Source organism: Ictidomys tridecemlineatus, chromosome 7 (genome assembly GCF_052094955.1).
Source record: "Ictidomys tridecemlineatus isolate mIctTri1 chromosome 7, mIctTri1.hap1, whole genome shotgun sequence".
Lineage (NCBI taxonomy): Eukaryota > Metazoa > Chordata > Mammalia > Rodentia > Sciuridae > Ictidomys > Ictidomys tridecemlineatus.
In genome coordinates, this window is record NC_135483.1 from 149,289,141 (window position 1) to 149,316,814 (window position 27,674).

The following is a 27,674-nucleotide window of genomic DNA, read 5'->3' on the forward strand; positions in this document are numbered from 1 at the left end:
CTCCCAGACCTTTCCCTAAACACTACTTTATTTGACTATTATTGAGTTGTATCTTGTAATTTTAAGATTAGCTCTTTTCTTCAGTCCATGAGCTATTCTAACTAATTATCAAATATAAAATGGGTTGCAAGAGACACTGAACTTAGAACTGGCTGGTCAGAAGAGCTGGTGTCCTACAGCCCCACTTGTGGCTAGCATCTGAAGTAGACCAGTCTTGTAGAAGACTGAGCCTTTAACTTACAGGATTTGAGGTTGACTTTGAGTGGTTAGCATCACATTGTATTTTATGTGCTAAAGGGGGCATACAGGAATGATGGACAGAAAAGAGACATGTAAATGTAAAATGTAAATACTTGTAGCAGAGAATACCAGCCATCCTCTATCTCCAGCCTTCTCACATAATAATATTTTTTGTTGTTTTAGTTAGGCATGTGTTCACACAGCTAAAAACTGTATTTCTCTGCCTCTGCTGCAGCTAGGCACATATGACTAAATTCTAGCCAACAAGATGTATAAAGAAGTGGTATATATCCTCCCTTTGCCCTTCCATTAAGAAAGCTGTTTGCTCTCTGTCCTGGCACTTCTCTCTTAACAGCAGATTCCAATTATAATCTGTTTGTTTCTTTCCTTCCCAAGCCTGGCACCTGAGATCTAAGACTTGACTCTCTTTAAAAGATGTATTATACTACACAGGATTATTTAGCATACTTATCTAAAAGATTAATAAATTCTTTGAATATCCACAAGAATGTGTTATGGCAATTGATGATACTTAGTCACAAGCTCTGGATTCTGTAGAGAAGGTGTATGAAAAAAATGCACAGTCACTATTTCCAAAATTATTTGCAAAGAGTATGAAAGAGGCACCTGCAGGAAAAATTCCTCCATTAGGGCCATGGTCCACTTGTAATGCAGCTTCCAGGATTTGGCTGGGTGACTGATGTCTGCTGCATGGAGAATCAGGGACATGGTTTTGGCTCTGTCAATTCTGTCAAAGAAAGGACATGCTCAAATTATCAGAACAAAGCAACCAATTAATCTTTTCTGAGTCCATGTTCATGGTACTTTAATGTGACAAAAGAAAATAACCTACCCTTCGGGCTGCTGCAAACTGCTTCTTATATTTTTAATTTGCTGGAAGTGACCTGACATGTCGGTGGATAAAACCATTTCGATCACTAAGTTCCGAAGATCCCTGCAGAGGCATCAAAAGAATAATAGTTTCAATTGGCCATTTATTGGTCTTGTATAGAACCTTTCCATAAGTATTACTATTCATATATTTGCCTAGTGGATATGAGTACAAAAGTTGCTGCTCTTTAAATATAAAAGTGCTCACAAAGGTTCAACATTATTTTTGCCCATTGATTCTCAGGGATTTAAGAAGTTAGTGGCAGAATGATGTATGAATAATAGTGTGATATGCCTCTTCTTCTTACCTCACAGGCTTCTTCACAACTTATAATTTCTAAAATCTTATTTTTCTATCCAAAAGAATCTTTGGCTATTTTAATGAGACACTAATTTAAATATAATTTTTGAATGCTTTAGAAGTAAAACATGTAGCTCAGTGGGGCTTGAGACCATTCTAAATCCAAACTGATAGTTCAATATGTTAGGGAAGAGATGGGGAGAGAGGGGCATGGATTCTCAAAACACTGTTGCTTCCTTGTTTTGCATCTTTTTAAAATTACTACTATTAATGAAAGCAATATTATTTATCCATATTTATTCAGTCCATGTTGCAATTGCTTTGTAGGTACATTAAGACATTTAATCCTCATACATTTGAGGGAGTATTAATATTTTCCATTGGAAGAGCCTGAGCCATTTGTTTAGTAGATGGCTGATAAAGGATGCAACCTGGTTCTCACTCCAAAGCTGGCACCTGGACCACTGCCTGACTACTATGCCAACTTACCATCAGAAGAACTTCAAAGAGGTCAAGATGTGAAAGTAAGTCAAAATTCTGTTTAAGATTTTGGGACCTGATTTTCCATAATGTAGAGCAGTCGGCACTATTGAAATGTTCAGCCAAGATGGTGACCAATACAGTGACCATATCACAAAGCCTGTTCATGAAAAACTCATTCTCACAGTAAGTGGGGAATGAGCCACTCCCGCAAAGTCTTGCGTAATCCACCATTCTTTGTTTGCTCTGTAGAGTTAGGTAAAAAGTCACTTATACAGAAAACCATATTTTGTTTGCACTCTTTGGTGTGGCCAGCAGAGTAGGCTAAATCAAGGTGTGGAGTAAATCTGAATTATGATCTTGCATCAGAGATATTTTAACTAAAGATGTTATTGATGGATGATGTATTTTCAAAAGCAACCATATATTGGATTTGTTTTAAATTGTGGGTACTCCCTTCAATCAGATTTTCAGAGGTAGAAATAAATATTCTGCTATTATTTATAATATTGAACAGCTTGCTTAGAATACTGAAATACGAAGGGAAAATAAGCTATTGAAAGTAGATTCTAAAACTATTCTCAGTTCCATTTTTTTCTCCGATTTTGTGACAAGATCATATTAGAATAGCAACTGAACAAAATATTTATATTCACTAAGAAAAATAAGACTAAAATTTAGTGAAATGTATAGAACCTAATAATGTATTGTGCTTTGCAGATAAGTGATCAGTAAATGCCTAGTATTATGTCCATAAACCAGGCAAAAGAATACATCAGGGAAATATTTCTTAATTTAAGAATTTTTGCCCAAAATTTAAATTAATGTGATTGTACCATACTAAAATTACCTTAAGAAATAAATAGACATTTAGAGCAAAAATCTATAGGTCTTTAAGAAGATATCCATATTTTAATTCTCAGGGAAATGTTATCAAGGTTATGGAAGAAAATGGAAAGTATTTAATCAATTAAATTCTATAGTCCATATGATATACATACTATTTGTTAACAATAATTTTGTAAAAATTTAATTAGCATGAGTCTGAGAAGTTGTTGACAAGAAATTTACCAGATATTATCACAATAAACTATCAGAATAAATTATTGAAGATGATAAAGAACAAAATATAGAAAATAAAATCACACTGAATGAACAAAAGAGTCAACTTTGAGGGAAAGGAGATTAATTCAAAGGGGTAATAAGAATAAAAATTATTATCAATATTACCTTTGAGAATGAAAACCACTGAGGAAAACTAACACACTACCTGCAATTAATCTCTCTCTCTCGGATCTTAGGAAACTGGTTTGCCTGCTTCTCTTTGCCCAGCTGTTCTCCACATAACCCAGCTGTAGTCACTTTAAAATTCTTGTACAGTTAAATCCTGGCCTTCCTAGGCTGGAGTCCTCTTAGGCTAGTTTCTTACAGAATAGAATGAAAAGCCCGAATGGGATGCCCAAACATTGTTCCTCTTTTCCCACCTTATGGAATTTTCTACAACTGCAAATGGAGCCCATGTTTCTGGAATTGACCTAGAAAATACAGAAAGCTTTGGAAATTTGAAAATGTAGCTTTAGGAGACTAGGGCTCATTTGAAACCCTAAATTTAATTTTTCCGATTTGCTTTTGCTTAAAGTCCATTCTTAATGGCAGGCATGACACCTTTTTTTTCTTTACATTTTTCTTTAATTTGTTGTAAGAGCAAAAATAAAAACCAAAATCCTTTGATACTTACATTTGAGTGGGAGCCTTCTGCCATCCATCTATTATCTTTTAATAAGATCTTTATTATGGGATAAACATGGGCTTTTAAAAATATATAAACATAATATAAAATGAGGAACATACATTAAAAAGATTTTATGTTGATCTGAAATTTCTGTTTAACTTTTAAAAATTCATTGGCTAACTCTGACAATCCAAAATCAAGCAAAGGGAAGGTAACAACCAAAGGATAAAAAGATAGAAAGTTTATGTGGAGTAGTAGGGTTGGATTTATTATTTTTCTCTGTGTGGAATCTAGTGTCACTATATCATGTATATAGAAAGAATGAATATGATGCCAACATATTTAATTTATGTAAGACAAGCTATTAGCACAAATTGAGCAGAGCTCCATTGAAGTGCACAATTATGCATCTTAAAGTATTTATTGTGTGATGTGTAGTCTTACATGTGTGTATGAATAAATAATTGATCTGGAAATATTTCAGATCCATCAAACAGAGCCTGACTCCTGAACAAAGTCCTCCAGGTACAAATCCTTCTCAGAATCATCCAGTCAACAGTAACTGAGTTTGTAATATGAGGAAGGCATTGATTTTTAGAGTTTTTTTTTTCACTTTAAACCACATAATTTATCCTTTTTCTGAAATTAAATTCCCTTTAGGTTTCATTTGAAACTCACCTCCAGTCATCTTTAGATAAGTTTATCAAGATATTCATTTCCTCCTCTTGCATAAGTCGATAAGCAGCACTCACATGGTGATTCTCCAGGACAGACCGATCATTATATAAAATGGCAACATCTGACCTAAAGATAAAAAGAAAATGCCCAGGAAAGGATTTATTTATACTTCATGGATGTCTAATAAAAAATACTCAAGTTTCAAGTCATCTCACCAGTAAACGTCTTATAATTGAACTCATAAAATTATAGAAATATTGTTTCCATTTTTAAAAACTGTATTTTTTTAAAATTAAATATAAAAATGAATTATATATTTATTTTTTAAAGCAGATTTAGGTTCATGGAAAATTGCAGAAGTTACAAAGATTTCTCACATATTTTCTGCCTTCACACATATATAACCATTATCAATATCACCCAATTGAGGAACTTGCACTGACACATCATCACATCATCAGAATCATCACAGTTTATCTTGTGTGTGATTCATTCCTAATTTCCTAAATTTTTTTGGTTTAAAGAAAGGTATGATGACTCATATCTACCAGTTTAGTATCATATAGAGTTGTTTCATTGCCCTAAAACCCATCTGTATTCCACCTATCATCCTTCTCTGCTCCCAACCCCTGGAAAACACTCATTTCTTTATTGTCTCTGTAGGTTTGCCTTTTCCAAAATGTTATAAAGTTTGAATCATATAATACATTGTATGCTTAGATTAGTTCCTTTCACTACTAATATGCATATATGTTTCCTCCATTTCTTTTTAGAGGGTGAAAGCTCTTTTTTAAGCTTCAAATCCTGTTCATTTTCCTGAGATACCACATTTATTTAGCTAATCACCTACTGAGGGAAAACTTGGTTGTGTCCAAATTTGGCAATTTGAATAAAATTGCTATAAATATCTGTGTTCAGGGTTTGGTGTGGAATTCAGTTTTCAACTTTTTAGATAAATTCCAAGGAGTATTAACTCCTGGATCATTTGGCAAGTGTAGGTTCAGTTTTGTAAGAAACTGTCAAACTGTCTTCCAAAATGGCTGCACCATTTTGTGTCCCACCAGCAATGAGTAAAAGTTCCTGTGGTTCTGCCACTTCACCAGCATTTGGTGTTTTCAGTGTTTTGGATTTGCCTCAGTCTAACAGGTATGTAGTGGTATCTCATTGTTGTTTCAATTTGCATTTCTTGAAGATATATGACAGGGAGCATCTTTTAAATGCTTATTTGTTGTTGATCTTTTCCAAGATGTCTGATAAAATCTTTGGCTCATGTTTTAATCAAGTTATTTATATTCTTATTGTTGAGCTTTAAATATTTGTATATTTTGGATAATAGTCCTTCATTAAATATATCTTTTGCAAATATTTTCTCCCAGCCTCTGGCTTGTCTTTTTATTCTCTTAACAGTATCTGACAGACCATGAGTTTTTACTTTTAATCAAGTCCAACATTATCAGTTCTCCCATGAATTGTGCGTTTGGTGTTGTATTTAAAGTCATTACTAAATCCAAGTTCATCTAGATTTGCTGCTACGTTATCTTGCAGGAATTTTATTGTTCTATGTTTACATTTAGGACTATGATCCTTTCTAAGTTAACCTTTGTAAAGGGTAGAAAGTCTGTATCTTAGTACATTTTGTGCTACAATAAGAGAATGCTTGAGAATGAGTAATTATTAAAGAAAATAAATTTATTTTTCACAGCCAAGAAGTTCAAGATGAAGGTGTTGTTACCTGGTGAATATGTTCTTGCTGCATTATCACATGGTAGAAGGCATCACATGGTGGAAGACCAAAACAACCCAGACAGCAACCTTAGGTCTTTTATCTTCATAAAGATAAAAAACCTTATGACCTAATATTCCCATTAGGCTTCACATCCCCAGATGGTTGCACTGAGGATTAAGTTTCCAACACATGAATCTACGGGACACATTTAGACCATAACTGTCAATGTCTGCCTTTGTCTATGTCTATGTCTACATATGTATCTGTATCTGAATCTGTATATTTGCATACAAATGTCTAGTTTCCCTAGCACCATTCATTGCAAAGGTTATCTCTGCTCCATTGTACTGTCCTTATTAAATTTTCATGGGTGCATTTTGGGGCTTTATATTCTATTCCATTTGTCTATTTGTTTATCCATTTGTCTATTTGTCTATTCTATCACTAGTACCATACTGTCTTGATTACTGCAGCTTTGTAGAAAGTCTTGACATAAGGTGGTGTCAATCCTCCAACTTTGTTCCCCTTTATTATTATGTTGGATATTCGGAATCTTTTTCTTCTACCTTACAAACTTCAGTATCACTTTGAAAATATCCACACAATAAATTCCTGAGATTTTAATTGGGATTGCATTGAATCTATAGATCAAGTTGGGAAGAAAGCATATCTTTAAGTCTCTCCATCCATGAACATTGATTATCTCTCCATTTATTTTTTTTTTTCATCAGAGTTTTAGAATTTTCTTTTTGTAGAACTTCTATGTACTCTGAGAGATTTAAAACTACTACTTCAATTTGGGGATGCTAATACAGATGCTATTATGATTTTCAATTTCAAATTCCACTTGTTCATTGCTGGCATACAAGTAAACAACTGACTCAGAATGGATCACGATCTATTAACATTGTGTCTTGAAACCCCACTATAATCACTTTTAATTTCAGGGTTGTTTTTTGTTGTTGTCATTTTGTGATTGTGGTTCTTTCAGATTTTCTACATAGCTAATCATATCATCAGCAAACAGAGATAGTTATTTCTTTCTTTTCAATCAGTATACCCTTTTCCCCTTTTCTTGTCTTATTGATTTTGTCAGGACTTACAGGATGATGTTAAAAGTCAGTGATGAAAAGGATCTAGTCTGTCTTGATGCTGATCTTAGTAGGATAGTTTCAAGTTTCTTATCATTAAGTATGATGTTAGCTGTAGGTTTTTCATGGGTAGTCTTTTTTCCTAATTTATTTGTTTACATTTTAAGTTGACCAGTAAAAATTGTATATGTTTATAATTTAGAACATCATGTTTTGAAGTCAGTATACATTGTGGAATGGGTGAATTGAATTAATTACCATTCTACATTATCTTAAATATAATTTTGTGGTGAAAATATTTAAAATCTAAATCTACTCTCTTAGAAATTTCCAAGAATACAATATATTGTTATGAACTATAAATGTAATGTTATGCATTATACAGTAGATCTCTGGAGGGGCTGGTGATGTAGCTCCGTGGTAAAGCACTTGCTTAGCATGCACAGGCCCTGGGTTCAATCTCTAGCACCACAATAACTAAGTAAATATGTAAATATGTAAAATAGACCATTTGAGCATATTCCTCCTCTCTGACTAAATTTTATATCCTTTAACAACATCTACGTAACTGGTCAACTCATCCCTTGGTAACCACTTTAGGAAATATTCTTTATCAAGTTGAGGAAATTTCCCTCTATTCCTAGTTTACTGAGTTTTAATAATAAATGAGTGTTGGATTTTGTCAAAAATACTTTTCCTGAATCTATTGAAGTGATCATGTGATTTTTCTTTTTTGGTTCTTGATATAATGAAAACATTAATTGAATTTTCAGTATTGACAGGCTTGAGTACCTTGGATTAATTCCCATTTGGTCATGTTTCTTATTTTCTTTTTAATTACCATAGTTTAAATAAATTTATACCTTTTACCTTTAAATTTGTAATCCAATAACCTATGAGATAATCTAAATCTGCCACAAGAAAAAAATTACCTCACATTCTCAGTCAGAGAGTGGTTAAGTCCTTTGTATCTGAATGATTATCACCCTCATTTCTTTGAACTAAAAGTACTTTGGGTAGGTAGTGGTGATCTGTGTGAAAATCATGTGGTCTATTTGTGAATCTAGTTTTTTCTCCCTTACTATGTTGTGATTAAATCTGAATATTATGGATTCTTTTACTTTGAATTAAGAAGAAAAATCATTTTTCATCAAAACTTGAAGTGTATATTTCTCCACCAATTCATAATAGAAACATATTATTTTCAAAATGATGAATTCATCAAGGAAAGTTTTTAATTTTTTTGCCTGCCTATATTTCCATGTAACTTGATCATCAAATAAACTACTTTAAGTTACACTAATCAATTGGTTGTTCTAGCATAAAGCATAAAATATTCCAAGCATTCTCGGTTCTATATAATGTAGCCTTTGGTTCTCCATCCTCTGCCCTCCTAGATTGCTACATCACCTACAGGTATGCAATGCACACAGAATCACTATGTTCAGTATTTTAAAATGATAACTCATTCATTTAAGTTGACACAGTGGAAATAGACAGCAAAAATATTTGAAGAAAATCAAGTTAAGCCCTATAGCAACTTTGCTTCCATTTCCCCTAACACACAGTCCCTTGCATGCTTCTCCTTTCTGCTTGAAACACTTGTTGTCCAGTGAAAAATGCCTTACTCAAGACAGACCATTTCAGGCTTTTTTTGGTGGGTGGAGTCCTAGTTATAGTCTAACCTTTCCCCTGCCACTGTCCTAAAAAGACAAAATCAAAAAATATCTAAAATTACCAGCAAAATAAAACAAAAAGGTGGGTTGCTATGCAAGGTGATATGTATGTTAAGTTACTTCATAATAGTGACTATTTCACTATCCATATGTATTACATAAATATTGCTGTATATCTTATATATACACAATAATATTTATTTTTTAAAGAATAAAGAACTACATAAATTCAGTATGTGCTGCTAACAATCTATTCAAGATCTGTGTCTAACAGTCTTCCATATAAACAAAGCTTCATTACTAATCCCACATAAAAGAAGCGTCCTCTCAGGCAATAGAATGATTTCTCTTTCTGTTTCTAACACTATAATAAAGGTGATGCCACATATATATATTGAGCTTATAGTACATATCTTCAACATAGACTTCTTTTAGTAATCTTAGTTAAGGCTGAAAAATCCCTTACGGATAATCAAAACAATAAAGAGCAAGTGACTAGGAAAGCATATATGTAACCTGGTTGAAGAGATCATTAAGTAGATCTTGACTGAGTAAAATACCATGGGCATTTCCAGTAAAATACCATGAGTATTGCCTGAGATCATAGGAAAAAATGATTTTCCAATTATTTCATTTGTGTCTCATGGACCCAAATGCACCTATACCAGCCTTGTCAGGGTTATGGTTTAATATGGCTCAAAGCATCACATGTCTATCCCATTCAGAAATAAGGAAAGATACTTTTTTTGAACCAGATTTAATTGTAAAAAGTGTGCAAGATTTTGTCTCATAAATTCAACAAGAATGCTGAGAATACAACATGGTCTTAATATTTGATATGGTCTTTAGCTGCTAAGAAAAGAACAAGACTATAAGCAACATTCAGTATCCATGGTAACATGTAGCTCCACATTTTCTGTTCATGAAGAGGAAATTATTTCCATTTATTTACACTTTCAAGGATTTCATGCATTATACCATCTGTATTGAATTCAAATCTCACCTGGCTTGATGCTTTAAATTACTTTTCAGTTATCTTGTCTTATATGGTAAATGAACTTCAATATTAGGAAAACATTCTAAATCCAAGCAAAATGAATAATACAAAATATAATAGAATTATTGCTAAGAGTGACATATGACCTTATACATGCTTTGACAAAGTGTGAAGGCAATAGCAATAGTGAAAAAGCACATCATATTGCTGCATTTTGTTCATTACAACATTTTTTGCTTATGAAAATTTCAAGTACATATAGAATTAATCTATTAAATAATTGGCCCTGTTAGACAATTTATTTAAAAAATAAGTAAAATATAAGGCTCTCCCCATTTTATGCAGTTTCTTAATATAAAATTGGAGAAGATTGATTCTTCTTCCTCCCTTCCCCCTCTTGCCCCTCCTTGTCTTCATCTTCCTCCATCCTCCTTTTCCTCCCCTTTCTTTTCCTCCACAGTCCAAAGCAGGAGATAATTAGGACTTTTCATCCAGTTGGGGTGACCTAGCACTGTGGGTACGAAAAGCCAGTCCATTGCCTTCACTTTTCAAAACAGAAGACAAGAAGTACTCATTGGTAACAATCACTTGATCCTTTCTCCAGACCCTAAAAACCATTGTCCTATATAGAGCTAAGCTCAGTAATGACCTATCTACTTTACTTGAAATTCTCCTTGTTAAGGATTCCATGAATGTAGAGACTTGGATAAGCAAAAACAATATATATAGTCTTCTCTCTCTTTGATGCTTAACTCTATACTTTGCAAATACACGTAGATCAGTAACTTTCCTACTGTACAACCAGACTCCAAGGTTTTCCTTTTCCTTTCATTCTATGTCATTCTGGGGAATTTGGATTTTCTTTATTCCAGGAGTGGGACAGAATGCCTTCCCCAACACTTCCCTGTTTGAATTTCAGTCCTTTCTCTGTCTCCATCCATAGGCCGTGAAATTATAAACACCTCTCATTACAGGCTATAAAAGATTAGATCTACCATGTATCTTTCTCTGGCTGTGAGAGAAGATTGTGTCCGTAACTGGATTGAGAGTGTGTCACTCTTCTCAGCTTCATATCCTGGCACTGTTGTCCCCTGACTGGGTGCATTTGGATAGGATACTGTACCACTAGAAATCTTTGACTTTTCTTCTTATATTGTGAGGCTTAGACTAGGTGATCTAAAACATGAATCTCAATCACCTTAGGTACTTTTAAATTCTAAAATGTCTAATATCTTAATGAGCTATTTCTATATATATTCTCCACATCAAAACAATAACACTTCATATCCAGAAAATCAGTTGCTAAAAATATTTCTGTTAAAACCCCAAATGAACCAACCACATAAAAACTTGCACATATATGCTTAAAGCAGCTTTATTCTGAGGTTCAGAATTTGGAAATAACCAAGATTTATTTCAATAGATGAATAGATAAACTGTGATACATCCATACAATGGAATATTACTCAATGATGAAAACAATGGGTCATGAAGCCATTAGACAACACGAAGGAACCTTCAACATATATTGTTAAATGAAAGAAACCTCAACTACATGACACATTGGAAAAAGAGATATTGTACAGAAAACTATCTAGAACTAATACAACATTATAAAGATCAGTGGCTTTCAGAGACAAAAAGTGAGCAAAGGAGGAATGAATACTGAAGCACAGGGGACTTTTAGGGCAGTGAAACCAGTAGGATACTACAAAGGTAGCCACATGGCGTTACATATTTTTCAAAACTCATAGAATCTATAAAAAGGAAATCAGAACCCCAATCAAACTATGGACTTTAGGTAATACTAATGTATCAATATCAGTTCATCAATTGTGACAAATGTACCACACTGATGCCCTATGTTAATAACAGGGGGAAGCTGTAGGGGAGTATATGGGAACTCTGCTTTCTGCTGAATTTTTCTATAAACCCATAACTTCTCTAAGATATAAAGTCATTAAATGAAACAAATAAACAAAAAGTAACCTTATTTAGTTTTCCCTTGATGAGAACATAGTTCTATGATGGCTCTAGAGACTTACCAGTTTCTTAGCTTACACTTCCTTGTTAGGCATCTTTGACTAGTGGAAGATTTGGGAAGAATCAGAATACCACATATATAAAGTGAATTGGTCCTGATGGGTCCTGGACTACTTTCTAACATGTAGGCACTAAGGTGCCTAACTTAAAAGAGCTTAGGGTATCTCTTCTTATAGACTGAATTGTGTCTTCCTCTACATTTGAATGTTAAAGTCCTAAACCTGGATGGGACTATATTTGGAGATTGAGCCTTCAAGGATGTAATTCAAGTTAAAAGGAGTAGGTAATATAAAGGTGCTAACAAAATAAAATATGACTAATATCCTTATGAGAAAAGAAAGAGATACCAAGGAATACTTTTAATTAAAAAAAGATCAGATGAGGACACAGCAAGAAGGTAGGTGTCTGCAAGTCCTCTGTTTCCTTTGAAAGATAGGACTTAGAAGAAACTAAACCTGTTGACATTTGTCCTTGGACTCCCAGCCTCTAAAACTGTGAGGAAATAAATCCACATTGTTTAAACCATCCAGTCTGTCATATTTTGTCATGGCAACTCTAGCACACCAATACTCATCTCTAGTATTTTGATTCAAATAACATCAATTGTAACTATTATTAAATAATTTAATTTTTCAATTATTTTATATGTAGACTCAACACTGGCCTGGAAAAGGAATTTCTTTTTTCTCTGAATGTTTTCAGAAGTGCAAATTACTACTTTCAAGTACATAATTACACCAAACCAATACCTTAAACAATATGTCACAGATTTTGTCTCAGTGAATAGACGTATAACAGTTTATAGTATAAGTTTTGGGAAGAGAGAAATTTTCTTACATATTTTAAGTTGTTAAATATGTCATAAAACATACATGAGATTCTTGAACAATAGTAGTTGTTTTATTTTAATGGCCATAGCTTAAGAAATTTTGGTAAAACTCCATTATACCTATTCTTTTTAGAATCTTTATTTTTAACAAATTCTTTTAAAAATCAATAATATGCAGAAAGTGAATTTTAAATTTAACTTATAAAAGTTAATACTTTATCAAACTTACCTTGTCTGAATATGAAAGTTGTTTGTGGTCCCTGTATGCTCGTAATCATGAATGGCAGCAGCAAAAACCATCGCTAAAATTTCCAGTTCAGTGAGCCAGTGCTAGTAAGTTAAAGAAAAGTTTCATCATAATTATAAAGAAGAAGCCATCTTTTCGTTGTGTGAAAAAAATTATCAGTGCATACAGTACATGAATCATATAAAATTATATTACATTTCTTTTAAATGAATTGTTCTTCTATTTTTCCTCCATTTACTGTGTATGTATAATGAACCCTTCATGAGATCAATGATTGTTTCATGGCTTATAAGTTCAAACCTTAAAATTCAAAATATAATTGTCTTTGCTAACTGGAAAAAAATAGTATTCTATGATTTAAAAGACTGACTGGACTTTGATTTCACAGCTTTACCAGTTTAGGTATTTATGAAATCAATTACAGACTAGTGATTTTTTTTTCAAATATACCTTTAATTCCAGTTGGGAATCATTAACTAAAAACAAACAAATAAACAAATAAAACAAAAATATGAGGAACAGATTTTTCGTTGTTTACCACTAGAGAAAATGCCCACAAAGGTGCATGTACTAGCATTATCTTCTATAACAAAAGTCTTCATAGAGCTGACAAGCACAAACAGGATCCTGAGTAGACACCATCTGGCATCTGAGATGCCATATTTCAAATATTGCTACCCAAGGTTATGGCCACTAATTAAACTGGACTGGCCACGTAAGAACAATGGAGGTGTGAATACAGTCAAAACTAGAGGAGCATGAAGCAATGTTTCTAGACTTACACATGAAGCCAACAACTAGCAAGCTTTGCTTCAGCAAGATCTAAACAGCAGATAACAAAGTTCAAGTGATATTCAGGGAACCAGGCAGCTAGTTAACAAGATTAAAGGACATCTGGTTAGGAAAGAAAGTATAAAGACCAGGATAAAAGAAATATTGTATTTCTCTCTTAATTCTACATTATGCCCTAAATGTTTGTGTACTGATCCCAAAATCATATGTTGAAATTCTAACCCCCAGTGAGATGTTAGTAGGCGGTAAGGATTTTGAGAGCTAATTTAGGTCAAAAGAATAAAGCCCTCATGATTAGAATTAGTATGTTTATAAAAGAGCCCTCAGAGACCACCATCAGACTAGTGATTTTTACCATATAGTTTATACATAATTAAAGTTTATTTTAAAAGACTCCATTATAATAAAAAGGTCCATCTAAAAGCTGAAGATATTTACTTTGCTCATGAGAGAAACTGAACTTCATTTGTATATTTAAAGATTTAGAAGAGTTTATAAGAATTTACCAAATTTTCTATACATAACGCATACATGACTGTGTAATAAAACTTAATAGCAATAAAGGAAATAAAATTGCTCTCACTTAAAATCCAGGATTGATCTTTCTGTTACAGACTGGAAAGCCAAACAAAGTTTCTGTACTATTAAAGTTTATTTAGCAACAATTAGTTTATTCCTCATTCCCATTCTGCATAGTACTTTTACTCTACTTTCCAACATGGTAATCACATGTGACAATTTAATTAAAAATAAATGAAAGACAGTAAAATTAAATTCATTCTCCTAGTTGTAGTAGGCACATTTCACATGCTCACTGCTCATATGTGACGGTTGGTTGCCTTCAAATAGAACACCATAGGTACAAAGTATTTCCACCGTTACAGAAAGTTGTATTAGTGCTGCAAGTAGATGATACTTGATGGCAGGAATGGAGGATTTGGGAAGAAGATTTGGTAGTTAAGTGCAGGGTTGGGGGAAGGGGGATTTTACATGGAAAGCACAAATGTAGAATGATACTTTAGAGCCCTGTATTAAAGTACAATTACCGATGGTACAATTGTGCTTAAGAATCAATTAAAAAGTGAGGTGGAAAAGAGGATAGAAATTATGAAAAAAATGGATGGCCTCCTCTATTAGAACTGATGGATTTGGATTTTGTATAAAAGGCAAGAGGCAGATGTTGAAGGTCATGAGTCAAAAATGAACCAAGTGACAACTGTTTTCAGAGTTGGCAAAGGCATGGTCTTACTAATCTATTTTTTTTTCCTTCACAGGACCTCTCATGGCATTTGGTACATAACAGGAACTCAATATCAGTTTGTCAAACAGAATGTCACTAGTCTTGCATAAGAATAAGGTAGTCAAGAGTAGCAGAAAAAGACTATGCATTCAGACAATTCTGGTTTCAAATTTCTGTTGATCCTCAGGAAAATAAGTTATTTACCCTCTCAGCTACAGTTCCCATTAAAATGGGATTAGTGATCATTTTTCTGTGAGGTTTTTGAGGGAAGTTTAGAGTTAATGTATGCAGTGTGCCTATCATGAGCCTTGCCATGTAGTAAAATACAGAATAGATGACATTTTACAAAACTTGTTACTTTAAGTAAATTGTTTAAGGCATTAAATCTAGAAAATAACAGCTAACATATCTTAACTGATTGCAATTCAAGTATAAATGCCTCACAGTTGGATGACTGAAGCAGAAATGATTTTCTTAACCAAAGGGAGTTTTTATAACTAACTGTTCTGTGTTTATAGATGCATTTAATTGTGTCATTAAGAGGAAGAAAGTGACCTTATTAATGGCCTGTGTTATAGGCTGAACTGGGATTGAGCCTCCAATATTCCCATTGAGACTGTGGAACTAAACACCATGAAATGAATAGAAATTGAATTAAACCAGATTTTATACCCCCAAAATCTATTGTTTTATTAAAGAAAATTGTTTCCTGGAAAAAAAATACCTATTTTCTTAAAGTATGTCTTCCTAGTTACATTTATGAATTTATAGATTAAACTGTGGTTTAAAAGAAAGCAACATCCACTATTCACTAAGATAATATTGAATGTGAAGTTGCAAAAGTAAAGAAATTAGATAATCAGAGATGGAATTTAATTATAGATTATCTCATAAGTATTTAAAATTATTATCTTTCTAGCTGTCAAAATTGATTATAAATGTATTTCCTGTTTTTTTCTAATTAATTGCTGCCTTCCAAAAATAGAACATCCTCCCTGAATCCATTTATTTACTGATATACTGTGACCTTGATAATTAAGTTTATAGTGTAAAATAATTTGGAAGAAGATAAACATTGAACTTTCACACTTAATTGAGAATCACATCTTTTAGGTTTCAGTAAAAGTAGAATTTTGGACTGATTATTAACTCCTTAGCTGTTCATTTATTTTATGCTGATGTCCGATGACATTGTAACTCAAAAAATAGATGGTTAGATTCATAGATTTTTGTAAATAATTCACAGTCTAGAAAGCGTGAATCATACCACTCTTCCCATCTAGAACAGTGGTCCGTATAAAACCCAGGTTCTTTTGGTTCCTAGTGGACAGAAACAAGGGATCAAAATGATGAGCCTTGAGTAATCCAGAGAGACATTGTCCTATTACAGTGTCAAGGTTGCATTTTGCTGGAGAAATGCTCAGATAGACTAATCCTATATCCTCAAATTATATCACAAGGAGGAACTGACTGTCACTAGGTGTGTAAGTAATGATGACAGAAAAGGTGGGAACCAACTTAACAGATACTTAAGATGTTATAATTTAATTCTTGTAAACCTTCTATTTACCATTTGCTAGGTAAATATTTTTATCCTTACATTGCATTCCACAAAACTGAATCCTAAGAAACTGGATCGATATCCATGCAGCCAAAGCTCACGTAGACATTTAGGGAAAGAACAGAAGTTCAAACTAACATTGACTCCAGTGTTTCAGCTCCTTCTGTCAATCTCCTGAAGGAGGCAGCATACTGAACACATGCTTTTGAGGTTTCAAAAGCAGATTTTTTAAACTAATTTAACAATACATTAATGGGCAAAAGCTAATTAGGCTTTAAGACTTATAATTTTCCTATCTGAATTACTTTGTATGTGTGTGTGATAGAACAGTATCCCTGTGTTTATACAGGGTGGGGAGAATTTCAGGTCAGAGGATCACATTGATTTCCTAGTTTCTACTATGTCTTAAAAGAAAAAATAGCAATTCTTTTGGCCTGAAGTTATGGGGATAGACACCTTTTTTCCTATCCCTTTGACTAGCCTAAGGTAGTTAATTGTCATTTACCAGCAAACTAGTATATTAAAATAATAATATAAGGGTATGTGTTGATAGCTATTTGTTTCTAACTCTAGGTTAAGTGCTTTACAAATAAGATGTAGTGACTCTTCCTATATGGTGATCAGTATCTTAAACTACCTTTTAGTGATAAGGGAACCAAGTAGAGAGCTAGCCGGTTAGGAAGTGGCAGAGCATGCTTTCAAATCTGTCTGGCTGCCTCCCAAGCCCACACCCTTTCCACTCTACCAAACTGTTATATGGGAAGCCACGTAGAAGGAGAGAATTTCTACAAACTTTGCAGAGTAGGGACATAGCACCACATTTTCTGTAGACTGATTAGAGAAAAATTGAGTCATTCCAAAGTATGGGAGACTGCCTTGGGGCATACTCAATGGAATACACGTTCTAAAAGAAATAGATTTCAAGTCATCTCTCTTTCTTCTGAGTATCAGAGCAAAGTGCCAAGAGCCTTCAAATGCAAGTGTTCCCTGGCCAAGGTCCTTGGATGATTTCATATTTAAAGAGACAGCTAGAGGTAGCTTGGCAGCACTCCATAAACCATTAGCTCTTTAGCAAATGGATTGTGTTTTTGCACATCACTGTCACTGTGGCTCAGGGCTACAAGTTATTCATATGACAAAAGGAGAGAAAAGGAGGAAAGTGGTTGTACTAATGTCAAGCTTCCCCTATACTGTCAGCTCTTAGGCTCCAGGGTGTCCTTATCCTTTTAACAAACCAGGAAGACAATGGCTTCCTCATAATCCTTTCCAGGCACCATTCTTCAGTCCTTGGAATACCTTGCAGATGACAATATGCATTAGTCAACTGACAGTGTCAGGCTGTTACTGGAGTGCTCCATATAAGCTACACTGATAGGGCTGTCCTGAAATAGTAGGACATCAACTAAAACACTAGAGTGACCCAGTCTTCTCCTCAGCAAATCCAGGTGGTGAGAAATGACTGAAGAGTTTTAGTTAAAAGAATATTTCTGAAATGCTTTGTCATTTCAAATAACGAACACATTCACATGTAAGAAAATTAATATTCACTGACTACCTACCATCTTTTCATCTAGAGAAAAGCTTACTAGAATAACTTTCCCAAAACTGTCAAGCTGGCAGTGAAACCTGGTTTTGACAAAATACTCAACACATTTGTGAATTCATTCTGCCTTCCCTTTCACCACCTATTGTGAAATTTCTCATCATTCTTTGTAGTTTAAATGCACTTTCCTGATCCCAGGAAACACTAAAGGTCTACCAGCAGACTATTTCTGCAATGGGCAGACTAATGGGCATGTAAAAAGCCCACTGATCCTTTTTTGCTAAAGGATGAATAAAATTAGGAACAGGTTTCTATGCTAATCCTGCTAAAGCAGGGGAAGTTACATTTCTGTTTGATAAACTGAGGCCTTCTCAGAAAGGGACTATGTGATCTATACTAATGACTGCAGCTCTCTTGGCGTGATGCCAGGACTGGGCCGGATTCCTCAGCCTTCCAGAGAAGATGGAATGGCTTATTATGTCCTGCAGCAAGTCTTCCTTGTAAATCTGAGGGTGAAGTCACATTGTGGACTTAAATTTCTCTATTTATCCATTAATATGACATCTCTTCCTCCTGTCTTTCCAATGTCACTTTCAGACCAGAGATTCTAAAGTTTAAAATTAGACTTTCATTTAGCTCCCTTCACACTTGTGGCAAGCAAAACAAAACAAAATGTTCTTGGGAAGAAACATATTTTAAGATGATGAAATTCTAGTTACCTCCCAGCCCTAAATGGCATGCATTTTCTAATTTCACTTTATAATTAAGTGTACAGTTTATTTACTGATGTAGGCATTGTTTTCTCAATCCATCTTGTTCTGAGGAAATCCAATCAGTTCATTTTACATTTTCGAGTGACATTTAATGAGTCGTTTTCAGTTAACTTTTTCAAAGCCAAAAAGTTTTAAAAGAATTTCTAGCATGCACATGCATGCACACTAGAAAGAGAAACATAAAGCAATTCAAATATACTACTTTTAAAAAGATAAATTTGTTACAGAATATAAATTTGAATGAAATTGTGGTAAAATTCCAAAAAATTCCTTTAATTCCCAGCTGAGCTCCCAGCCAATAGCCATACAAACTACCCGTCCTGTAACTGAGCCATCTTGGATGCCATGCCCAGTGTTGGTTTCAGATGTCTCTAGCCACAGTTGCTAGCTGGCCATAATCACATGAAGGACACCCAGTGAGAGTCTCCTAGTTGGAAATCTTTTAACCACAGAGCTTTAAGAGACAATAACAAATTATTTTTTAAATCATTATGATTTGGAGTGGTTTTTCTGTTATTGGTGGTTTTTTGCTTGTTTTTAGCAGTAGATATATTGGAACATGGGGCAGGAGTGGGATCTCAGCCCAAGACATTAAAGGATCTACACCATTTAAGAGGCAAAGAAAATGAGGAACAATTTCTTTGATTACCATATAAGACACTGTAGAGGAATCCTAGTAAATAGATTGTTATGTGTAGTAAACATCATAGCTGGTTTCTTGGGACAGGGGAATGCCATAATGATGTAAATTTTCTGCATATGCTAAAGCTTAGAGAATCCTGCACAAGTTATAAGTTTTCAAGCTCTTTAGGAGTCTCTGCTAAAGCCCCAGAGAATTTGCTTGAGATCAAATTAGGATATAGTCTATGATACAGTGATGAGGTTATTGAGGTTCTCTGGGCCCCCAAAAGCCCAAGTCTCATAGAACCAAATACCAATTATTGTTGCTGATAATATAAATAGTTTAGCTTCTGATTTCTAAACAGACAGGTAATGCATATTATGGGATTTGGTAAAATAACTTATTTGTGGGAATTTTATGGTACCATTTTAGCCTGTATTGGCTCATGAGAAATCAAGAAGACATTGATTGGTGTCCTCATGTTAACAAAGTCCTTGGGGGAAGGCCCCAGCTCTGGTAATACCAATATGAGACTAAGCTCAGTCACTCATCCTAATATGCCAATCAGATGATAAAGGTAAAGGACAGGAAAAACATTCTAATCAGCATGCCACAATGGGAAGTACAGATACAATGATCAAATATCTGTTCCAGGGTCTGAAAGAAACTTTGAAGTTCACAGGAAAGGGGAACAAAGCTAGGGAGTGGGGGGAGCTTGTATGGCTGAGGCTTTGTAAAACTGACAGAGTATATCATCCTGTTCAGGCCATGGTCTGATTGATCATTATCTCAAGATTAGTTCTGTGCGGTTGCTGTGGAGAAGGCTTTATTCTTTTAAGGGGCAATCTGGTTTCCATGAGATAATTGTTCCTACTTTAGTGGGGTAGCCTCAATTCCTATAATAGGGCAATTGATCCCACTTAGTGGGGCAATCTGATCGTGGGGTGATCTGTGATGTTTTGCTGTTTCTAGAGTCTAAGAGACTACAGATTTAGGGCAATGACTAGAGACTTCTAGGAAGCACTCCAAGCAGTTGAATGTCCTTGAAAATCTTGAAAATATCCAAGTTATCTTATTTTGATGTCTTCAGTCTTGAAGGAGCATAAGGTACATTAGGTAAGTTTAGGGCTAATAAACCCTGTATTGTATTCCTTAAATAATTAACATGCCTATGTGTAGAATAAGCAGGGATATGAACCAAGATTTAAGGTAATAACAAAGGCAGAGATGTCAAGTTTTATCCTGCTTTTAGTGACCCACTGGGCATCAGCAGGCTCAAATGAAGAGTCAGTGTTTTTAGCAAAAGCAGCATCTCTAAATCCCCATTATACTCACATGACCCACATCCTGTTGAATTCATCTCAATTTGGCACCTTCAGAAGTCCTATTTCTCACTTTTCATTTTCTGGGAGTCATCTTCAACTCTAAGACATTACAGAAATTCTAAGCAGTATCAGACTTCCTGACTTACACTCATTGATATCCTAGGTTTTGCATTGCTGAATCATTTCTTCACTTATCCCATTGATTCATCAAAATGCAAAGAAGAAAGGGCATTTGGAAAAATTTACATGAATAATTTCCCCAAATCCTTCTGTATATTTGACTGTGATTAGCAATGTAACAGAAAAAAAACTCCAAATGTTAGTTTCTGAGAAAATGAGACAATGTGGGAAAAGTTCTCTTTTACTCTGAAGATGTTCTCACAAAAATGTTCTCTAGTCTAAATTTTGGAAAGTCATTATATTTTTATTTTCCTCTAGATGTCTTGTTTTCATTGAGTTAAAATATTTTTTGAAAAATAACTCAACCTCAAAATTCTAAAAGATTATTACTCCTAATAAAACTTCTATGGAATTAAAGAAACAAGAGAAATTCTCAGTCATGGAAAATAATGTCTCCAAACTAACAAAATTATTATAAAAGCATTCTTACCATGATACCTGTATGAAGCATTATGTAATGCACAGTTTGAGTGACATCAGCTGCATGTACCAAATTGTGATAAGGATTTTTGTATTTGCTGTAACCAACTTCTAAAGCTTCTGCAAAAGCAATTAGGCAAGAAACAGGAATCTGTGGAAAGTGATAAATATGGTTATATTTTAGCCTCAAGAGTGGCACTATATCAACTTGAGCACAGAGTTTGGGATAAACACAGTGAGTCAGATGTGGGCAGTAATTTCTTTAAGTTGAATCTGGATTATTATTAAAAAAAAAACACACACACACATAGTTAACATGTTAGTTTTCAATCCTGAGAAGTATTGTAACCCCCAAGTACTTAAAGCAGATGGATGAAAAAATGGTCTAACCCACACTATATAATGTTTACATTTTTATATTTTCCTGAGTCAAGGAAAACAATTGGTTTTTAAAAAGGGAAAATATTTTCAATTATAATCTGTAAGGCCTAGTTTTCCAATCTATAATACAAAGGCATTAAAATAGACAATTTCCCAGCACTTTCTATCTCCAACAATGCCATGCTTCTACAGGAAAGTTAACACCAGCAGCAGACTGCTCAGAAGTCCTAACTCTAATCTGTTGCTTAGATGGCTCCAAATGAAGTGGATTAGAGGGCCCATTATTTCAGTGTAAGAAAAGCTAATAATAGAGGATTACTATGTTTTAGGAACACTGAAGATCGGTCTTAGTTCTTTAAGATGTAACTTCTAATCCACATATGAGTGTTCTGTGAGTGGTCAGTGGAGCAAGGAATCTTGTTGGAAAGAGGCAGTCCTGGCCTCATGGTCCCCAGATAGATAGATAGATATGTTGGTGAGCCAGAGAATGGTTTCATCATGTGGTGAATTCAACCTTAGATCTGTACCTGTTAACTAGAAACATTCTAAAGTGAATTAATTAATCAGTGTTCTACATTTTCATGATTATTCAAATAGCTGATTCTAAAGGTATTTCACTTTCCTTCCACACTTCTGACCTTGAAGCGGTTGAGAAGATCGTATCTGGTAAACAGTTCATAGATCATAAACTTCAGGCTATGCTCTCCGCTTGCTTCATTTAGGGCAAAGACATCAAAAGACCATTTATCGACATCCTATAAAAAAATAAGAGTAAATATGTTAGGTGACAGTATCATATAGTTTTGTGGTTTTGCATGGGAAATTATTTGAGAGATTAGGCAGCAGGTCATATTTCAATTCAGCATGTCAAACTGCATTTTACCAGAGTATGATATCACAGGGTCACAAAATGTGAGGCCAAAATGCCTGCCATAAAACATCTTCCCAGATTGGTTCCGGTCCTGAAGTAGAATTGCTAGTGATATGGGTGATGTCAATTGAAGAATATAGGGAATATAGACCCAATTTTTTCCCTTTCCTACCCACCTGCTGCTTTGCTTGGAATTTCAGCGTTATAGTTAGTAATGATAGGGGACAGACAGATGTGAATGGTTAAGGAAATAATTCTATAAAATGGGTCCACTGTGCTCACCCCACATGCTTTCTTTTCCAAGAAGTAATTTATGTACAGCTCTGCCTGGCTTAAGAAGACAAGATATGTCACATTCCTCAGCAAACTACCTGTTACCTACAGAAGAAATGCAGTCCTGAGATAATAAATAATGTTGATAGGAAGAATTTAAGTTACCCTTACTTTTGTGGCCTTTTCACACACCAGATCCTAGAATTCAGGGAGATAAAGATAATTCCTCATAGCCATAAAATCTGGAAGATTTTGTGCTTAAGAATCCAATTAGAATCTGGTCAACATGGGCCAAAGTGACCTAGAGTTTTTATAGTGGTGGGGACTTAAAGGTCTGATGACATCCTGTGGTCAGTCAAATTTCAAGAGGTGAACCTGGGCATGACTCTCTGGAAACTTCTCTGGGATCCCCAATAAAACTAGAGTGCAGGATAGGCACACAGTTACTCTTATCTGGGAGAGGACCCACTCTCTCCCATGAGAATGTCCCCTTCCTCTTTTCCAGCCCTTCTAATAAACTCATGCCGGTTACTCCGAGCAATATGTCTGAAATCTTTTTGACTTGATCACAAGAAATGGGGCTTAAAGAGGGTAATTTGCACTGCCTCAGTTTCATGGAAGGACTCCACCCTGTAACAGTAATTAGGCTGGAAGCTTTGATACCTTCTCTCCTCTTGCAGGATACAAATACCACAGGAGGTAGACAGTACACTACCTCGTTATTACTCCTTCTGACTTAAGCTGACCCAGTTATACTTTTCTCCAGGGACTGATGGTAAGAAAAGGAAGTGGGCCCTCTAATTGAGGAGGAGAATAGTAATTGGTGTTATTTCTTGCAATTGTAGGGAAACAGGCAAGCTTGTAGGGAAGCAGGTGCACTGGGAAAAATACAGTGACAGTGGGGGGTGGGGGAAGAATCAACCACTTTAGCTACCTCATATTTTTCTAAAAACCAATACACAAACAAAAACTAAAGCACAAAATTCAGTTCAAAAGATGATCTGGAACTGTTAGCAAAGGACAGTGTTTATATACACATACGCAGTTGATTTGGTACTGAACAAAAAATGGGCAACCTTTAAGCTATGCATTAATTTTTGCATTTGAGTAGGCATTTTTTAGAATTTCATAGATTTAACGTTTTAACATTCTTTTAGGAAGCCAACTGTAGGTGCTGTAACATGCTTAAACTAAACTGAAAATCTGATAAGAAGTATTTCACCCGTCTTTTTAAAAAAGGTCTCCTTTGAAAACATAACAGTAACAGCCTCAAATGGTACTTTCAATCTCCTGGAACCAAACACCCATGAAATACCTTTTGGTTTTCTTGTCTGCCATTGTTATTTATCTTCCATTTGGCTCTAGTTTGATCCCCAAACACTTGCTTTATCTCTTTGTAAATTAAAAATCTCTAAAGTTTCTGTTAGAAGGATTTTTACCATCAGTAAAGCTCAAAGGAGGCCAAGAAATCTTTTATCAAATTCCAAAGCTAACAAGGAAGAGTTAGCTCAGACTCTTTCAAGGCAGCTATTAGAGTTCCAACCAGGGATTCCTGCTGCGTAAAGAGTTAGCTCTGTTTCTTGAGGAGTTTCATAAACAATGATGATTTGCATTTGTAAACCATTGCAGATGCTTCCCTCCTGCACTGTCACATTGAGAACAAACAAGACAAGGAGGTTTCTATGATAATAAATTATTTAACTAAAATATTCTTTACTTGGTGAGAGTTCTTCCCTCAACCTCTTAGTGCATATGTCTTTACGAAATTCCCATTTCAGAAAAACTGATACCTTCTCCTGCCAACATACTTTCAGTTGGTTTTTAGGCAAAGATTTTTAAAAAGAAATAAAATAAAAATAAGGAATTTCTTTGAACATGGTAGAAAAAATAACAGGAAAGCAAGATCTCTTCAGAACACAGGAATAATTAGTATACTCTACTGTGGCATTTTAGTTATATATTTGTATTATAGTTTCAGGAACATAATTCTATTTTAAAACATCCAAGGAAAGTGAATACCTTTTTAATTAATAAGATTTGAATCTAACATGCAGCAGAGAAGAAAACACAAAGAGGATGCTTACAAGGAAATTAAAATACAAATATAAGCAATACAAATTTAAAATAGGAAAGGAGTATATAGGTGAGAAATGAAGCAGTCCAAGGTCTTACTGGCTGCCATTATGCTATAAATTCTTGGTTAACAGTACCATGGAGTAGTTTTAGAAGACAAAGTTACTTTCTCCAACCAAATGAAGAGACAGAAAGAAATAAAGAATTCAGTAGAGGATCCTACAAAATGTCTCTGTAGAAATAACATCTGTGACAAATGTGCACACGCATGCCCACACACAGGAAACGCAGACAAGTGAGCCGCCAGCTTCTCCTTTCAGAGTGTCATCTCTAGTTATTTCTAACACATACAATACCGCAATTACACCTCTGAACAGGGTATTCTCAGGAGAAGCCAGATACAAGAAAAAAGAATTTTTTTTTGTTTTCTCAATTTTTCTCTTATACTTTGCATTTTCTCAGGCCCAAGATTTTAAATACTTTTCTTCTGTATCTTTTAAACACAGCTGACTAAAACATCTTTTGGGGTTTTTTTGGTAATGTATTTAAGGCTTCCATATATATATATATGTAACAAAAATATGTATATTCTGACAAATACTAGTGCCATCTCAAAATGGAATTCAATATCCAATTAAATAAAACATGAAGAAAAGAAAACCACACACATATGCACATACGCATGCATATATGTGCACTGATACAGTTCATTAATGCAAATCATTCCTCATGTAAGTCTCCAAGGAGTCATGATCTGGAACACATTACCTTTTGTAAATGGTTAAAATAATTTCTACATTCCAACATGCAGACTGCAGCAAAGGCCTACTCTCATTTTTTCTCTCAGCCATTTTAACTTTTTTCTCTCAGCCATTTAACTTTTAGAAGACAAAGTTACTTTTCTTTTCTTAATAAGACTTTTTTAAAATGAATATTTTATAAATGAAAATAATTGAAATTATTTCACCTTTAATGTTACTATGACAGCCGCTGGATATGCCAAACCAACCATATGATAGGATTTTCTGTACATCCTAAAAAAGACAAAAATAAATGTATGTATAAAATTTACTTGCTTCAAGTTTTCATCTCTTCCTTAAATATAATGGAAATGATTACTCCTAATTTGCTTACCTTTTATCATTAGTTGCATATTCCCTTTGTGGCAACAGTGTTAACTACAGGCACCATTTATCTGTCTACAGTATAATAGAACTCAACAGCATTTTGTCTACTCACAACTACTCTGTAAAAGTTCATGTGATTTTAGTTTTCATGTAAAGATAGCTTCCCTTGAATTTCATGTAATTAAAAGATGAACTGTTTGCATGTGCAGCTACGCTTTCTAACATACTGCCACATTCACAACAGCACAGGTTCTTATTTTATGTGCATTTATATTCCAAAATTTTTAGAATGGAAGCTGAATGTCATGAAAATATTTCCTTTATATATTCTTGCTTTTATTTTCTTACAATATAGAAATTGCAAGGGGGGAAATATCTATCATTGAAACTAGTCTTGAAATTAGGATTGGGTCCCGGATCCCCTGGTGTTGACGATTAAATACCCAAGAAACACTGCAGCAAGAAAACAAGTTGTTTCTAAAGGATAGATGAGTGGGGGTGGGAACTTGTCTGGAGAGAAAGGGATCCAGAGCTGGTGCCCAAGGGAGTGGGGGTGTCCTGCCCCTTTTATAGATTTTAGGTTTCTTTTTTGCTCATGCTGCCTCCTCCCATCCGACCTATGCCTACCTGGTGATCAAAAGGGCAGGAAGAGAGCCATCCAGGGGACAGTTACTTATGTTGGAAAATGTGATCCTTTCTCTCCCCCCAAGATGGTTAGCAACCAGGTGATGAGGAGTGCTATCTAGCCATTTCCTTTTCTTTGATAATCAGCTACCTGTCCTTTGTCCTGGTCTCATCATCAAAATTTACACAAGGATTATTTTTTTGTCGTTGTTGTTAAGGATACACTGGAGGAGATTATATTGACAAAAATTACTTAAGTTTGTTCAAATTTTTATCCAATATTAAAGAAAGATGATTCAGAAAGACAACCCAATTCTTTCTATTTCCATAATATTATCAATAACAAGAATGTTTTTATTAACCAGTAATTGGTTTGAGTTTTCCTTTTCTGATAAGCAACCAAAATGACATAAACCAGAGCTGGAAGTATATAGCTCAGTGGCAGAGCATTTGCCTAGCATGTATGTGTGCAAGGTCCTGGGTTCGATTACCAGCACCAAAATAAGAAGATACCCTAATGTGTCAAAATAGCAACTGACTTTCATTTGGGACCATGAAAGATACATGGCTCTCTGCAAATCCCCACTCCCCCAAAAATGCCTGAACAACCACCATAATTCAATTAAATATAGTGACATATACACTGGATTTAAGAAACAGTTGTTGAGGAAAACATCATACATTTTTTTGTAAAACCACTGTGGAAGATACTAACCTTTTTAATCAATGAACTTTATATTAAAAATCTGGAAGACATGTTACTCAGTTTCTATATATAAATCATCTTTTTTAAAAGATGAAAAAATCCAAGTAATTTATCATCTTTTTCTTTTAAATCTTGACTTCTTGGAAACTCAGAATGAAAATATTTTTGTTTAATTGTCTCTTTAGCCTAGATTGTTTTCTTATAAAAATATCTTCTCACTTTATTTCAGACG

General features: G+C 34.4%; 1 protein-coding gene across 6 annotated transcripts in view; it reads right to left on the bottom strand.

Moving 5' to 3' along the window:
• Pde1a (phosphodiesterase 1A) overlaps positions 1-27,674 on the bottom strand; it is a 322,491-nt gene that overhangs the window by 42,735 nt on the left and 252,082 nt on the right. For all 6 annotated transcript variants that reach the window (XM_040294552.2, XM_040294555.2, XM_021725976.3 and 3 more), the window contains 7 exons: positions 25,953-26,019; positions 22,407-22,523; positions 21,398-21,538; positions 12,914-13,014; positions 4,323-4,448; positions 1,094-1,195; positions 868-988 (listed from right to left, as the gene is read on the bottom strand). In XM_040294552.2, coding sequence (XP_040150486.1) covers positions 868-988; positions 1,094-1,195; positions 4,323-4,448; positions 12,914-13,014; positions 21,398-21,538; positions 22,407-22,523; positions 25,953-26,019 — 775 coding nt within the window. The remainder of the gene's footprint in view (positions 1-867; positions 989-1,093; positions 1,196-4,322; positions 4,449-12,913; positions 13,015-21,397; positions 21,539-22,406; positions 22,524-25,952; positions 26,020-27,674) is intronic.